The sequence below is a fragment of the Sinocyclocheilus rhinocerous genome, unplaced genomic scaffold (genome assembly GCF_001515625.1).
Source record: "Sinocyclocheilus rhinocerous isolate Xijiao unplaced genomic scaffold, SAMN03320098_v1.1 scaffold1583, whole genome shotgun sequence".
Taxonomy (NCBI): domain Eukaryota; kingdom Metazoa; phylum Chordata; class Actinopteri; order Cypriniformes; family Cyprinidae; genus Sinocyclocheilus; species Sinocyclocheilus rhinocerous.
The window spans coordinates 107120-123981 of NW_015640052.1; the positions used below are offsets into that span (position 1 = coordinate 107120).

A 16862-nucleotide genomic window follows, 5' to 3' on the forward strand; every position below is an offset into this window, starting at 1 on the left:
ATGATTATGAATGTGTCAGGGAAAAACAGTAAGGAGGCTGCATTAACATTTTAATAATTCACTGATAAAGTGCTTTCTTTGTTTTGGTTTAAGAGATGAACTCGTCGACACCGACTCGTCATCTCCGCAGTAGTGATGCGCCTGTGTGCATGTTTCACACGGATTACATAATCTGAGAATATTTGTTTTCCATTTGAATTGGTTCATTTGAAAGTAGACATTTTACTCTCTATAGATATATTTTAATGTCTGTAAGGCAAAGATATACACGGAGTTTCGCGCTCGAGTTCACAGACCGAGATGGCAGAAAGCGCATCCTGTTTGCTTTCATTATTTTACAAAAGTTTGTTGTTTTTTGTTGTTATTGTGAGTGCACATAAATAAACAGAGTCTTTACAGATTTGAAAGATGTATTACTCTTATCTGTATGACCAAAAATTCCGGAGTAGCCTATTTTAATAGCAAGTGAGCACACCGGCGCCTCCATCTGTCCTGCAGTGAGCGCTAATGTTCAGCTTCCACACAGACACTTGAATATAGCGCACATTTCTCTAGGTTAACATTAGATTGAGCGGCCTGTAATGGTCAAATGATAAGCCATATTTGTGGTGGATGATTGATAGGCGAGCGTTTGGATGTCCTGCCGGATGTACTGTATTACCATAGATCAGCCGTTAACAATCTGCGTGACTTTGCCAATGTGGATTTTTTTTTTCTGCGACTTCTGGTCGACTAACGATCAGTCAACTATTAGGGGGCAGCCCTAATATACATACATACATACATACATACACATACACACACACACACACACACACACACATTGAAATAAGATTAAAAGTGTTTACTTTGATGGCTGTCTCATTGCTGGTTTGTACCTGTGCTGTTGGGAGTCGGGGTCTGAAGGCTGCCCATCACCGTAACAGGGCCCACGGGTAAAGAAGAAGGCCTCTGTTCCGTTTTACACACCGGAGCTCCATCTACAGATGAACACACACCCTTCATATGCCCTTGGCCCTTATAAATGCACACAAAATTTGCAAACCAAATCTAATCTTTGAGTTTCCAAATCCAAACTACAAATGCCAAGAAGCCTTCAAAATAAGCATAAATATATAAATATATATATACACACAACATTATTAAGGAATAAAACGGAGAAAGAGATAGACAGCTCACCTGTGGGTAGAGTGGTATGCGTTGGCATGGCACTGGCACTGACTACAGAGGTGTTGAGAGGGGTAGGCTGGAATACCCCATCCACTGGGTTTATGGTGCTCTGCAGAGAACCACAGACATGATACATAACACAGCTCTCACAGGCAAACACGTTATAAATACACTCTCTCATAGGAGATTTCAGTCTCAATGCCCAACCCAACTATCACAGGAATCCTCAGGGGAAACAAGGACTTGTGATATTCAGTTACTAGAACTGAACTGAGGGATGGCTCACCCAATTATGAAAATTCGGGCATCATTTACTTACACTAATGTTGTTCTAAACCCGTATGACTTTTTACTTCTATTGGTCAGTCTTTGAAAGTATAATAAACTTTCATTTTAGAGTGGCCTGGATACACTTTTTCCTTCTGTGTTCCACACTGATTTTGAACAACACAAGGGAGAGTAAATGAAGTAAATGCTGAACTATCCCTTTAAGGTGCTGAAAAAATTAAAATATCCATTTGTAAGTTAGTGCTGTCAAACAATTAATCGCATCCAAAATAAAAGTTTTTGTTTACATAATATATGTGTGTGTGTTGTGTATATGTATTATGTATAAATACACACACACACATACAGCATATATTTTGAATATATTTACATGTATATATTTATATTCATATAATTTATATCATATATAAATGTATTTAATATATAAACAACATATTTTTCTTAAATATATACATGAATGTGTGTGTATTTATTTATACATAATAAATATACACAGTACACACACATACATTATGTAAACAAAAACTTTTATTTTGGATGCGATTAATCGCGATTAATCGTTTGACAGCACTATTGTAAGTGAAATATTCAGACATAAAAGATATATTTAAAAAACACCAATTTCTCCAGTTGACTCTTCAATGCTCTGATTTCCTTCATGAAATAGTAAAACATTGTTATTTATGGTTAAAGACAACATGAAATTAACACTACTAGTAAGACTAGTTTTATTCAGTAAGGCTGCATTAAATTGATGTCATATGTTAATAGCAAGTCATGTTATGCAAGTTACATGCATTACCACTTGTGTTGTCTTTAACCATTTTACGTGTCCACATTCTTTTCACACAGAGACACAGAAATAGTCAATGATGCTTTGATAATTAAGAGAAAGATTTGAAGTATGTATATCAGTGAATCAGATTCAGTGTTTTATAATACACTGTGTCCAAATGAGCAACCTCACAGCTGTGGCCCGTGTCCGTCACACTGAATCTCCTCAATATGCAAAAATCACTGAGTCAATCTCTGCCTTATGGTAACCAAACACCAAGCATCTGTCAGTCGGCACAGACTCAGACACAAGGCTATTATGACGACAAGATCAGCACGTGTATCATACAATAAATAGGCAAGGCAGAGAGATAAATAATCTCTACCCAGCATGCACAGAGAAACACTGACGTCACAGGACACAGCAGTGAGGTAACTTTACCTGAAAACACACAAGGGGGAAAAAGGGCATGCAGGGGGGGAGTGAGTGGAGTGAGTTTGGAGGGGCTTTTCTGCAAAAGAACTTGTTGTTCTGAATAATCTGTTTCGTTGTACCACAACAGAGGCAGCCGTTCTTAATTAAAAGCCAATTGGAGCAATTAGAGCTCTGCAGTGAATACATAAACACTAGAATGAGATTAAATCAAGAGGCAGAGACACTCAGGTCAGTGGAAAAAAGATGGCCATCACAGCTTCAGAAGGAAGACACTCAGACTCCAAAAACAGAAGAACACAACATTTGGTTAAAGTCCTTAAATACTGCTTGCATTTTCAAAAATCTGCTATAATGTGCATAAAACATTATATACAAATTTTAGATTTGGCTTTTTTAGCCATATTCAACTCAAACTAAACCAGTCTGTGGAAGTATTAAACACAGTTGATGATTACGTCACTTCAGCACTAGCCTTGACGGTTATTGACCCAATGAGAGCCTCTGGGTAGGTCGTAATAGATCTGTATCCATTTGTCCTACATGGTTCAATAGCATGTATGACAACGGAAAATCGATGATTATGCTGCGTGCACGTATGCGTGTCTTATGTTTGCAGGGTTGAAGCAGTTTGGTTCAATCACAATGTCGGAAAGAACTATTGAGGTTTAAATTTGTTGCAAATCATGACCACAGGAAAGGACAGGCCCAGAATTACCCGACAGGCAGTGTAAGAAAGAATGAAAGCAGAGAAAAAAAGAGAGAGATGTAGACGTGGTGGGCAGAGCCCTCCAATCAAGGTCATGCACATCTCGGTTCAGTTTTACTGAAGTGAAAATGTGATTTCTGTGGAAGAGAGAACAGTAGCACCGTTTGATTTAGACTAGTTCATTGCTAAGGAATGTCAAGACTTACTATCAGTCCGTTTGCGTGTTGCTGTTCGTTACTTTGATCCTTCAAATTTTAAAAAAGAAAACACAAATTGAGAAATAAGGCAACTCCACAGTTGGGAGTAAGCAAAAAAAAATGCAAATGGTCTCTGCTTTAATTTAAAGCAATAACAATGGTCACTCAAGGTATTTTAACCGACTCAATCTCTCAGGCTATGTTCACACAGTCAGTGTTTGAGATTGTCAACCGTATTTACTAACAGGTCCACATTCATAGTAAAACTTACAGGAGTTTGATACAATGTTTTTTGATAAACAGGTCAATGTGAGCATAATCATACTTAGCACTGTAAATCAAGCTTGACAATCATATCCTGCTGCTGTGTAAACATGGCCTTAATGTAGGAGAATCACCTCTCCAAACCATTAACATGGTCCCTGCTGAATTGTTCACAAGCTGGCCAAAATAAACATTTAACAGGGTTATGGAAAATTACAGGTTGGGTTGCACAAGACACATAAATATTAACATAGTGGGAAGACAAAACACAGGTGCATACACATTCTGAGCTTGAGAGACAAGCGTCTTACCTTGGCAATCTGTAGTAGTACGATACAGTGTTTGATGGACTCTACCATACTCTAAAAAAAGAAAAAAAAAACAAGAAATGAAAATGCATTCCACTACCAAAATTAGATCCAAAATGCATTAAGAGGGTGAAGGTGCAGACGATCTTACACAAGTCGTGTCCTTCAGGTTCTCGATTTTCTGCGAAAAGGACAATGAAGAAGTTTCAGTTACAATTGTGAAATGCTCTTGGATTAAAAACAAAGATACACCTTTACAAAACCTAAAAAAGCAGAAACGAAAGCCTGAGACCTAATGACAGTCTCATGCGTTTCATCCCCTAAAATAGGCTTAAAATGTGACTCTCGGTAAAATCTTGGCTTCAAATTTGGCAAGTATCTTCAGAATTTCTCTGCATTTGAACAATTACAATATACATATACATTTTCATTTTATGACTGAGTTACTGACTGAGTGATTTGCATTTAGTGCCTCATTAGAAATGATTGCAAATAACTTGATTTATTTATTCGGTAACACTTTACTATAAGGTTCGTTAAAGTTAGTTAACTAAAGTAGTTAATATGAACTAAGAATGAACAACACTTCTATAGCATTTATTAATCTTAGTTAATTTCAGTATTGACTAATGCATTATTAAAATCACAAGTTGTGTTTGTTAACATTAGTTAATGCAATGTGAACTAACATGAACAATGAATGGGTGAATTTTTATTAACTAACATTAACGAAGATGAATAAATAGTGTAATAAATGTATTGTTCATTGTTCATTCATGTTAGTTAATACATTAACCAATGTTAACAAATGACACCTTATTGTAAAGTGTTACCATTTACTCTTAATCATGAAAATATATTAATGTCTTTTAAACTTCATAATATATTGCCTGAAAATGGGCAAATTTACCTTTCTTTGCGTTTACAGTTAACAAGTAACAGTTTAGCTTGCCAGCTAAAACAAGATGATATAATAATGCTCTACATTTTGATCAGACATGACTTTACTCTGGCTTTGATATGGAAGGTGGGATGTCCTTCAATAGAGATGCCATATTGGGCGTTCCTGTTACTCACAGTTATTGTAATACAAGTGGACTGTCTCGGTCATATACTGTGCCTGGCAGGAAGCCTCTGATAGACAACGCACCTCTGATGACAAATAAAAATGATTATGTCTTACTCTGCGCGACTCATCTTCCTTGCAGTCTTTAATCTTTTCATCGAAGAGCTATAGGATGCAACAAGAGCAGGAATTAGACAGCAATGTATGAGAAAAATGATGTCAACTCAAAACACAAGGCACTTTTGAGTCACGATGAGGTCTTATGATAAAAAAAAGCCTTACTTTTAACTGGTCGATCAAAATTTGCAAATACGCATCAGCTTCAGCTAGCTTCTTGTCGAAGTCCTGAACGCTGGGAACGAATCCTGTTTCTGCCTCCTGCAAGTGAAAGTGAGAGGGATCAGTTTCAGTCCTTCTACAGCGCATAAAAGCTTCCATGGTGTCCTAAGCTCAGTCACGTTCTGCTTTCGAGAGGAACTGAGCAGAACTGCCCCCTGCCTGTTCACATTTCTCTCTAACAGCTTTAACTGAATTACACAATTAGACAACAGGCATAAACAGAGATCAGACCATGAGAGGGACTGACACTGAACTGAACTGTAAAATAAAGAGTACAGGCTGTGATTGGTTATTGATAGTTACTGATACTAGAAATCTACAAAGCAAAAAAAAACCACGAAAAAAAGTAATCCAATGCACATCAAACACGGCAACGAATAGTGTTTGTTTCTAGGACATGAGGCCAGCTGATCATTATCTTGTGTGATAATATTTCTGAGCCTTTCTATGTAACGGAGTCAAACAATTCTAGGTTGAAAAAAGGGAAACAAAAAAATACTTCAGTTGTTTAAAATGATCAACAGACTTGTCATGACTGATATATGCAGACCTGGACTTTAATGTTGATCATGATAACATACAATTAACCAACAATTTTCATGGATTCATTTCAGTTTTACTTACCCAAAGTACTAAATTAGACATTTAAAAAATAGGGTACATTTTTAAATAAATAGATAAGAAAAAGTTTAATAAATAAACAAACTGTCAACAGAATGTATGCTCATTTTATCTAGCATACATAAACTAATAACTACTTTTTACAGCACATGCTTTATGTTATGACACTTCTCCTATAGGTGTGATGTCTTCCCTAAACTCATAACACACACAAATTCAGGGAATTACACAAGCGAATTCTCACTAAAACCTTAAAACAGCTTCCTTATAACTAGAACAAGACGTTAAAATATTATTACTGTAACCTTAGGAAAGGCAAACCACAATTCCTTCTTTTATATGTAGCATAACCACAAATACAACCTTAAGTTAGTCAGAATAAATAGAATAAATACTAAAGCTAATAGCGGCTAGCCCACATGGTTTTGAGGAGTGAAGTTTAGATAGCACAGGCAATGTTGGCAGCAGCCGTTATAAAAGAGGTACTCCTTGGTCTGGGGGGTCACTGTCGCGAGTTTTGGATCTTGTCGGACCTCATGAAAGGTGGAGATTGTCGGAACTGAACTGCATGGGAAAGTGAAGAAAAGCCATGGACAGCTGACTGTCGGTCAAAACTGTAAACATTATAAAAATAGGTCAAAGTCTGCAGGAGCAGAGCAAATCCACTCAGGAATCAAAGGTTAAGTGGAACATCAGCATGAAACCATTTGATTCATTGAGTTGACTGTGAACGCATGCATGTAGACGCACAATAAAAGATTTAATGAGAGTTTTGCTGCTTTTAAAATTAAACTAAAGTTCAAGTTCCACTCTAAAGGCATGGCTTGATTGTACTAATCTGCAGGTTATTTGTACTTCTGACATCTAATAGGAGCGCTTTTAAGGGGCAGTCGTAGCCTAATGGATAGAGAGTCGGACTTGTAACCCGAAGGTCGCGGGTTCAAATCTCAGGTCAATACCTGACTGTATCTGACAATACCTTCAATACCACGACTGAGGTAAAAACCCTTGAGCAAAGCACCGAACCCCCAACTGCTCCCCGGGCACCACAGCATTGGCTGCCCACTGCTCCGGGTGTGTGTGTGTGTGTGTGTTCACTGCTGTGTGTGTGCACTTGGATGGGTTAAATGCACGGCACAAATGCCACACGTCACGTCCTTTAGCACACGTTCCTGCTAAAACGAACTCCCTAAGTAATGAGGGCAGGATTAATTAACAGCTGGAATGAAAGCCTGAAACACTGTGACAACTCATAACACAATTTGCAAATGTACGTTACATTCTTTTAAGCATTGCCACAAGAGCCATTATATCAGGCAGATGGTCAGAGCAATAGTTTAGTGAATACAAAATCATATACTTCTAAACTGTTGGCATAGTTACAGCTAGCTAGCTAATAGCTACATGAATAACAGCACATCAAAATAAATGGAAGTTATTTTTATATCGTCCCCATGAGTTAAGGGTTTGTGTTAGCATAACAATAATGCAAGAACGCAGGTAAAGTATGTTCAACAGACTGCTTACCTTGCCAAGCATTCATGCCAAGCATTGCTTTTACGTACCTTTGTTAATAGTGAAGTATGTTTCTGGCAAACTAGCATCCTAACAGTTATGCAACCTCTGCTCTTCTATGTGACCAAAACATTTATCCAAAATATATTTAACAATGTATTATGTTAAAAATCTAGGTATGAACGTTATGGTGGATTTATATATATATATATATTTGAAACCATTTTTAACATTTTACTTTTTAACTCTTTTTTTTCCCAAGAACTGTGAATGTACAAACAGTATTGTAACTATTCTTTATTTTATTCATTCTATTTTAAACAGAATAAGGGTGGAACATTTCTTAAATACCCCCCAAAAAGCACATAAATAACCTCAGAGGGTAGTTCAGAAACTGACTTGAAATATGTATATGCATATAATTGAAATATGTTAACAAATGAAATATGCCACACAATCTCCAGAAAAACATCATAGGTAACTAGTATTTCGTACAAATCAAAAATCATAATACATAAACATAATATAAGGGACAATTTCTGGTTAAGGGACAAACAGATTTGTGATTTAACTGCTAATATTATGTTAATATATATGGCATGCACTTTTACTGAAATGCATATTCCCTAGGAATTGACCCACAATTCTCTAGTTAAGTATGCCTGGTCATATCCTACAGGCACCATAAACACCTCACCTCCCAGCAGCCCTGAGCATGAACAAATTGCCAAAATACCCCCAAGAAATCATTAGATAATTATATTATCCTGTGCCTGGCAGAGGAAAGCTGTGGCACGCTGAGAGAGCTACATGGTAGCTGTTAACACACACCTGAACACACAGATTGTCCAGACAGGAAGCTGTTCCCATTGACTCACTCTTTCAGTCTGACTCATAGCAGAAAATCTGAACATCTAACAACTGCAGGGAATATTTCAGCGTGAATCAACTAAGCCACCTGGGGTGTATAGGCTATCGTTGTGTCTTTTTAGGAGACAAACCCACCAGTGACACATTTGAAAGGCAAACACACAAGTCTGACTCTAAGTCATGTGCTGTTTCATGTCAGCACAGACCGTACACACATAATGTGGCTGAGATTGCAAATCTCAAGTTAGTAGAAAAGTAACTATGCATTCAAGTGTGACCCATGCCCTCTCTATTTGCACAAGCAAATGCTTTCCTACCTTCGTCAACACACACTCACACACCCACCCCTACCTGTCCACACTCACACACACACAGCATGATTTAATGCATCAGTAAATCCCAACAAAACAAAGATACTCACTCGGTTCTTGCCACTGCAAGACATGCCTCCACAAATCTGACCCACACTCACAGAAACACTTTCAGTATTAGTTCGCACACCCTTTCCTGTAAGCTCCCCTCTAAAGGAGGGGCGAATAAGGTGAACAAATACCTATTGGCTTGCCGGCTGATTCAGAGCCGTTTTATAAACCACTCTTAACCAGAAAGAGTAGACTTCCTCAAAAGAAAAAAAGAAGAAGAAAAAGTAGCATAAGCGAAAAAAAGAAGAAAAAGTAGCATAAGCTTTACAGATTGTAGGAAACAAAATACAGTAATGTGATTGGATCTGTCATCTGCTGCACAGGAGGGGCTGGCTGAATAAGCAAAGCTGTGATTGGCTGTTGGAGATCATGTGACCGGATAGCTGCGCACACTCTGCATGTAGGTACATGCAGTTACCAGTCAGCAGTTTTTTTTGCTTTTTAAAGACACAGAGCTAAGGTAGAGAAGGAACAGAGAGATCTTTGAGAGGATAGGATGAGGGAAAGAATACAGGGGGAAGAAAGTAAGCCTAAAAAATTTATACAATTATTTACAAAATGGGGGGGGAAAAACTATAAAGCTGCATGCTTTTCTTAGCCTGTCCTGGTTTCCTCCTTTGGTATGGAGCAGGCGGCGGGCATGTTTAATGCATTCAATATCCTCAGAGCTCCTCTTCAGGCCTTTTTTTTGTAGTTTTCAGATCATTAAAAAAAGCTAATCTTACACAAACTCTATAATTAAAAACACATTATGCTTTCCTAATGACAGACAATGGGAAGACACATTACCCTATTTTAGGAAAAGAACATTTCTTAAACTGACTTTGCTATCACAAAATATTTGAAAAGGTTTGACAAGTGCAGTTTTCTTTTGTTGAGGTATTTCCCAATGAAACAGAAAGACATATTAAAGGGTCCTTAATAAATAAATAAATAAATAACTTTACACTACAATCTTGAGCAACTCAATGCATTACACCATGGACAAAAAATTAAAAGACAAAAAGAAAAAAATCTAGCCACTTAGTTCTCAAGTAATTGGTAGTTGGCAAAAGAAATACTTTAAAAAAATAAAATAAAATAAAAATAATTAATAATAATAATTATATACAGTATATATATATATATATATATATATAAATACATAACTTTTGCTTTATACATTTTAAGAGTAGAGCATATAGAGTACAGCATAAAATCATGAGGTCTTTAAGGATATTTTATTTTTATTTTTCACCTCTCTGAGATCATAAATGTGGTACATGTGGCATTGATGTGGCTCTTACCCGCTGAAGGGTGTGGCGAAGAATCGTCCCCTCTAAGGCATGAATCCACTTCTCCCGCTCATCTGTGTCACGGGCTGGGGGGAGGGAAACATCCAAAAACACATCCATTAGTAATAAGCAGGCGGACTGCAAACACACGGCATGTGAAATGGAGAGTGGAGAATGACCCTGCCGTGCAACTGTAAAGGTGACAGTGGCAACTACAGCTCAGTTGTCCTATCCGGTTTTCCTTAATGAAAACAGGCAGAGTTTCACGAAGACAAGACAGGGTTGTGGCTTAAGTTAAACAGGAACACACACAAATGAAAGCCTCTGCCCTTGTGTAAATACGAATGGTAAATAACACTCATGACGAAGTTTCTTGTAGAAATGAGGGATGAAATTTCAGAAAAGCCAAGGTGTGACTAAAAACACAGCCTCTGTGCTTCAAAAGATCTATATATCAAGCATAAAATTACAAAGCTTACAGCATAGAGTACAAGTAGGAGTTTCTAACAGTCAGATCAACAAATGTATGTACCCTAAAGGGATAGTTGATGTAAAATACAATTCTGTCATGTTGTTCAAAACACAATTTTATTCATTCCATTGAACTTTCTCGTTCATGTTTACACACAATCAAACCTGACACTCACGCAAGAATAAGATTTGTGAGCTTCAGTGAAGGAGATGGTTTTCAGTAAATAATGACTTCAATTTGGCCTGTTTTTCAAACAAAGCTATCATGACATCAGAAAATGGTGCTCTTTTTTTACAGCCACTGTTCACCATCCACTTTTATTGTATGTAAAAAGAGCAGCATGAACATTCCTCAAAACATCTCTTTTTGTGCTCCACAGAAAAAAGAAAATCATAAAGCATCAAATGACATGAGGTAAATCATCATTACTATATGTAGTTCACAACAAGGGGCGAATCAAACCTCTAAGGCTTGATTTGATGAGATAAAAAGTGTATAGACAGATATTAGCCTAAATCTCTCTCTCTCTCACTAATAGCCATTAGTCATATATTTAATCATTCCCTCAGGGAACAGATGAGAAAAAGCACTCCAGACATAACATATAGCTGACAAAAAATCTAAAAGCTTTCAGAAGCACAAAGAAGGTCTGACACATACAACCACCATTTCTGTAACAAATTCAAATACAGCTGAACAGGCGACCTTATAGATGACAGAACAACCTTGAGATGTGGTAGCGCTACACATACACGGAATAGGTTAATAATCAATACACGTTAACCAGAAGAAATATCAAAAATACAAATGGTTTAATATCTTCAAGAAAAGAACTTGTAATTCTCTTTACCTGCTAATAAAATACACAAGCGTCAGCGTTCGCACAGGACCACCAAAGCCATCCCACATCTATGGAACATGCTTGAAATCAATGTCCCAGATCCGTGTGAGAGTCACCGTCCAAAACAAACATGGCCCCTCCCTGCGCTACTGGTACCGGAGCAGAGATCACATGACGCATGATGCCAGGCTACCTCCACTCGCTAGCCAATGAGATTTCACTAGGTGAGGTAGTAGCGTTGATTACAAAACACTAAACTTGTCCGTTATTTGGCAACGAGGACAAGCTAACATTGACCAAAAGACTACAGCAACAGCAAAACCCTGAGTACAATATGAAATACAAAATATTATCATTATTGTTTTTTAATATTATTATTAATACTAACAGCAATAATTTATATATTTATAATATATTTAATAATATAACTTAAATTATAAACAATGTAATGCAAATACCATAAAAGAAATGGACACTTAAATTGCTGTCTACTTGAATTGAATGTTCTTTGAGCAAATGCGTGAGCGCTAACTTATTTTACTACCTATTTTGCACTCCTCCCCATCTCTACCCTATATACTGAAAGAAAGGTGGAGTGTGTCTCTGGAGAGCAATGGCGGACTTCAGCGTGGAATGAGGGCACCTTATGCAATGTGCCCTTCTAACGACACCCCAGCAGTATGCAAGAGAAAGAGAGAAACTTCAGATCTCAACAAATCTTCTCATCATTTACACAAAGTCCTTTTAAACCTAATGAACGTGAAAGACATTTCTGCAACATACTAGCAGCTGCTGTCACATAGCAGGATGTTTTCACCAGACTTGCCACTAAGCTACTACAAGATGTTAAAGGATGGTGAAGCAAAGAGTAACAGTCGAAGGAGACAAAAGTATGTGTGTGTGTGTGTGTGTTAGGGGTGCAGTGATATTAAAAAAAAAATCTGGCTGACACAAATAAGCAACTAATTGTCATCGTCAAATGTAAAATGTAAAAAAAAAAATCGTAAAATGTCATCGTCAGTAAACAATACATGGTTGATATTAAAATTATATACACTACCATTCAAAAGTTTGTGGTCGTTAATTTTTTTTAGAAAGTTTATTATTAAAGAATGTCTATTATGCTCAACAGGGCTGCATTTATTGATCAAAAATACAGTAAAAACAGTAATATTGTGAAAAATTATTACATTTTCTGCTGAATTTTCAGCAGCCATTACTCCAGTCTTCACTGTCACATGATCCTCCAAAAATCATTTTATGCTGATTTGGTGCTCATTTTTCTTATCACTGCATTATCAATGTTTAAAGCAATTGTGCTGAATTTTTTTTTTAAAAGAACAGCATTTATTCCAAATCTTTTGTAACAATGTAATAGCCTTTACTGTAATTTTTGATCAATTGAATGCATCTTGGCAGCATAATAGCATTCATTTCTAAATTTTAATTACAAAAAACAAAAACCTACTGACTCCAAATAAAATAATAAACACTAAAATAATTTTAAAAATTAATCAAAACTGTTAGTCATCACAAGATTATAATGTACAGTATTTAAAAATGCACATTCAGTTTAAGACTTGCTTTTGACATTATTATTAAATAATTAGTATTTAAAAAAATAATTTTAAGTGACCATTAGATGATGGAAAATGTCATTTAAAATGTAAAAATAGGGGAAATATAATTAGATGAAAAAAAACAAAACTGATATGGTTCAGATTTATTGTGCATCCCTGGTGTGTGTCCATCTGTCCCGAAAATATAGTGAGTTGCCTTATATCTATAGTTTGGAACAGCCTTTGTTTCGGGAAAGAGCTTTAAAATGCTGCTTAGCTCAGTAGGTTTTGGAGGAGAGCACATGTGTGCTCTCCTGCAGTCTCTCCTAAACTCACTGCAGCTTCCATGTGACTCCCTGCATCTTTCCACTGCCAGCTCCGTCCTGCGGAAACATGGGATTTTGACGACAGAGAGAAAACACACACCAGTAGCTCACTCTTCCTCTATGCAACTGTTCCTCGCCTTTTCTCCCTGTGTGTTATTTATTTCCCCTCTAGAGCATGAATGTGAATGTTGATCCACTGCCAGCAGGAGTTCAGTGTCTGACACTGGGAGCTTTTAACTGCTTTTTTTTTGCAGTGAAGTGTCTGAGAGAAAGACAGGTAGAGGCTTTTAGAAAATAAAGGGTCTTTCAGGCCGGACTGATATTGGGCCACAGAAGAGTATGATGAATTATGGATGGTCCTCTAAATGAGCCATCTCTGCGGCCGACATTGTGCGAACCTCTCCATATATACCCGTCCTGACCGGTCAAACTCACCTAATTCTCAAATGTATCTTGCTGAATGGGGTGATTAACTATATTCTTACATTCACAGCTCTGAAAGTTCAGGCTCCACATGGCTTTTACTGTCCTGCGAGTGTTTATTACACCATATTATCATTTAGCAAGAGCATTTCTCGAGCAAGGTTGTGTGGTTTCTACACTGTAACATCTTAACAGCATGTTGTTTGGTTTTAGCTCAGTGAGTAGCCTGCTATAATCCTGATGATGTTTCATGTTGAAACAAGAAAAACAAAGCACAGTTTTGCTTAGGTTTAACCCGAACACATCTCACTTTAAATCACCCCACCCTGCACTGACCACAAACAATGTTAATAAAGTTTTAGCATCACAAAGCCTTATAAAAGATGCTGGATTTGTATAATCCAGCATTAAGATGTTACAATTAAATCTCAAAACGTTCCATGAATTTGCTGATATCATCATCGATTAATAGACTGACTGGTAAAAGCAAAGTCATTTGCAAAAGGTTGTAGAGACAACACCAATGGAAACCGTAGAAGATCATACAAATCCAGCATCTTTTATAATAATTGTTTATAATCAATAACTAAAATAACCAAGAAATTTGATTACACACTACTGTTCAAAAGAAGTATCTTATGTTCACCAAGGCTGCATTTATTTGATCAAAAATAAACAGTAAAACAGTAATATTGTGAAATTTTACCATTTAAAATAACAATTTTCCAACTATCTATTTGAATATATCAATGGTGAAAACAGTTGTGCTGCTTAGTATTTTTGTGGAAACCATGATACATATGTTCAGGATTCTTTGATGAATAGAAAGTTCAAAAGAACAGCATTTATTTTAAATAAAGTATTTTGTAACATTATACATGTATTTAATGTCACTTTTGAACAAATTAATATGTCATTGCTGAATAAAAACATTAATTTCTTTATTTAAAAAAAAAAAAAAACGGACCACAAAATTCTGAACGATAGTGTAAGTCGGGTCTATCAATGACGCCACTTAAAGTACCAAAAAAAAAAAAACATTTATATTGAAAAACATTTACTTACATTTTACTGCTAATTTTTAGTAATTGAATATTCCCTTTCAATTAATGTAATATTCAGATTTGTCAATTATCAAAATAGCTGTTAGCTTCAGCCTACCATACATCAGATGCTCCATGAACAGACTCTGTGCACGCCATCTGAAACTCAAATTTTCAATTGCTTATGTCTTCAACAAGATCTTTACTGAAGAATAAACCATTCTGAACCCAATATGGCACTATGTAATGTACGTAACTCTAAATACTCTAAAAATAACAAAGATTCAAGCAAATTGTGCTGCAATTCCGGTCCATTGAGATCAGGAGGCACAAAACCATTTCCGCTGTGGGGTAAATGGCTGCTGCTGCAATGGAGATATGAGAACTGATAGGATGAGTCCCTGATGATCTCAAGAGGTGGATGGTATGAAAAGACTGTTGAAACCGAAGCCCGAGCTCCACACTCACACTCACTGAAATACACACATGCAAACGCACAAATCTGACACGGCAGGTCGGGTTTGTTTTTTTTAAAAGAGGTTTGGATTGGCATACCATAGCACAACTGTCACACGATACCAAAGAATGTCGGCAATGAATTTTACTGGTGAAAGTGAAAATTAATAAAGAGAAAAATAATCTTTTTCCTTCAATATATGCATGGAAGACTAATAATAGGATGGGATGAGCCTAAAACTATCACTGATAAATATAAAAGCCACAATCTTAACAAACTCAACATAATGCCACCAAGTACGTATTTTCAAAACCTGTAACTCTTGAGAACGAATAACACACTCAAAGTTAACGCAACCAGCCAACTTCAAGTGTAAATAAAAACAAAGCATGGTTGAAACTAATCATTAATGCAAACCGCAATGATAAACGGTCACGGCAGAAGACGCAATCAGACGAGTCCCAGCTGAGCGTGACCTTACCCTTCTTACTGTAAAGCCACAGCATACAGTGTCGGAACATAGCAGTGGGTGAGGGCATGGGGAGAGTGAACGCACCCCCGGCAGGGCGGATGCCAGGGGGGGTGGAGGAGGACAGATGAGCCAGTGAGAGAAGGTGGAGGCTAGAGGCTAAAAACCTGGAGCTCAGCAGCCAGCAGCCTTGCGTAACTCTGCGGTGAGACTGTCTGTTCTACTCCGTTTCTCGAAGAGTTCTTCCAGCTTCGAGGAAATTCCTAGTAGAAATTCAACATGGATCCTGGAAAAAATCCGAGAGCCTCTGATCTCAATTCACAAAACTATGAAATCTGCAGATCGTCCCAGTCAGTGGTCGCAAGAGATAAGCCGGACAAATGCACCAGGCCTAATGCATGTTTGGATTGTCTGCCCGCAACTGATGCGAGTGGGTCATGTTTGCATTAGAATGCTGAATGTTACTGATGTCATAATCCTCTTTACAATCAAAATGAGAAAGAGCATGTGGGGGAGAATGAGTAAGCAAGAGCAAAAATAAACAGAGTGGAAAGAGGAGAGGAGGGATGAGCAGTATGGAGAGAGAGAGAGAGAGAGAGAGAGAGAGAGAGAGAGACACGTGAGCAGACGGCTGATGGCCGCACTATAAACACTGGTTAAAAGCATCACGGGAGGAGGTGCCAAAGAACAGAAGATGAGAGAGGAGAAGGACCAGACAAAAGCCGTAGAAGAACAAGAGAATGGAGACCTCACCCTGAAAATGGAAAGTCTTCTGGTCCACGGTAATGGTGAAAGTGCTGTCGTCCTCGTCATCGATTCCAATCACAGCTCCCTGCAAAAAAGGAATGCAGCGAAAGCCATTCAGACTGAGGGACACGTCATTCGCTCCCTCTCTCTTTCTATCTGTTCCTCTGCCCCACTCCCTCACGCACAGAGAGAGAGAGAGAGAGAGAGAGAAGGAAAGGGGTGGGAGAGAATGGGTGGAGTAAGAGAAAGAGAGGGGAACAAGGCGGAAAAGGGAG

At 37.5% G+C, this 16862-nt stretch overlaps 1 protein-coding gene across 2 annotated transcripts in view; it reads right to left on the reverse strand.

Moving 5' to 3' along the window:
• Window positions 1–16862, reverse strand: part of osbpl9 (oxysterol binding protein-like 9) — a 34241-nt gene that overhangs the window by 14699 nt on the left and 2680 nt on the right. The window contains exons 3-11 of one of the 2 annotated variants that reach the window (XM_016568402.1): window positions 16594–16672; window positions 10263–10336; window positions 5492–5587; window positions 5327–5374; window positions 4295–4324; window positions 4147–4197; window positions 3581–3619; window positions 1180–1279; window positions 879–980 (exon numbers count right to left, since the gene is read on the reverse strand). In XM_016568402.1, coding sequence (XP_016423888.1) covers window positions 879–980; window positions 1180–1279; window positions 3581–3619; window positions 4147–4197; window positions 4295–4324; window positions 5327–5374; window positions 5492–5587; window positions 10263–10336; window positions 16594–16672 — 619 coding nt within the window. Of the gene's footprint in view, window positions 1–878; window positions 981–1179; window positions 1280–3580; window positions 3620–4146; window positions 4198–4294; window positions 4325–5326; window positions 5375–5491; window positions 5588–8975; window positions 9646–10262; window positions 10337–16593; window positions 16673–16862 lie in introns of those variants that run through there. The other variant, XM_016568404.1, reaches the window with a different exon arrangement.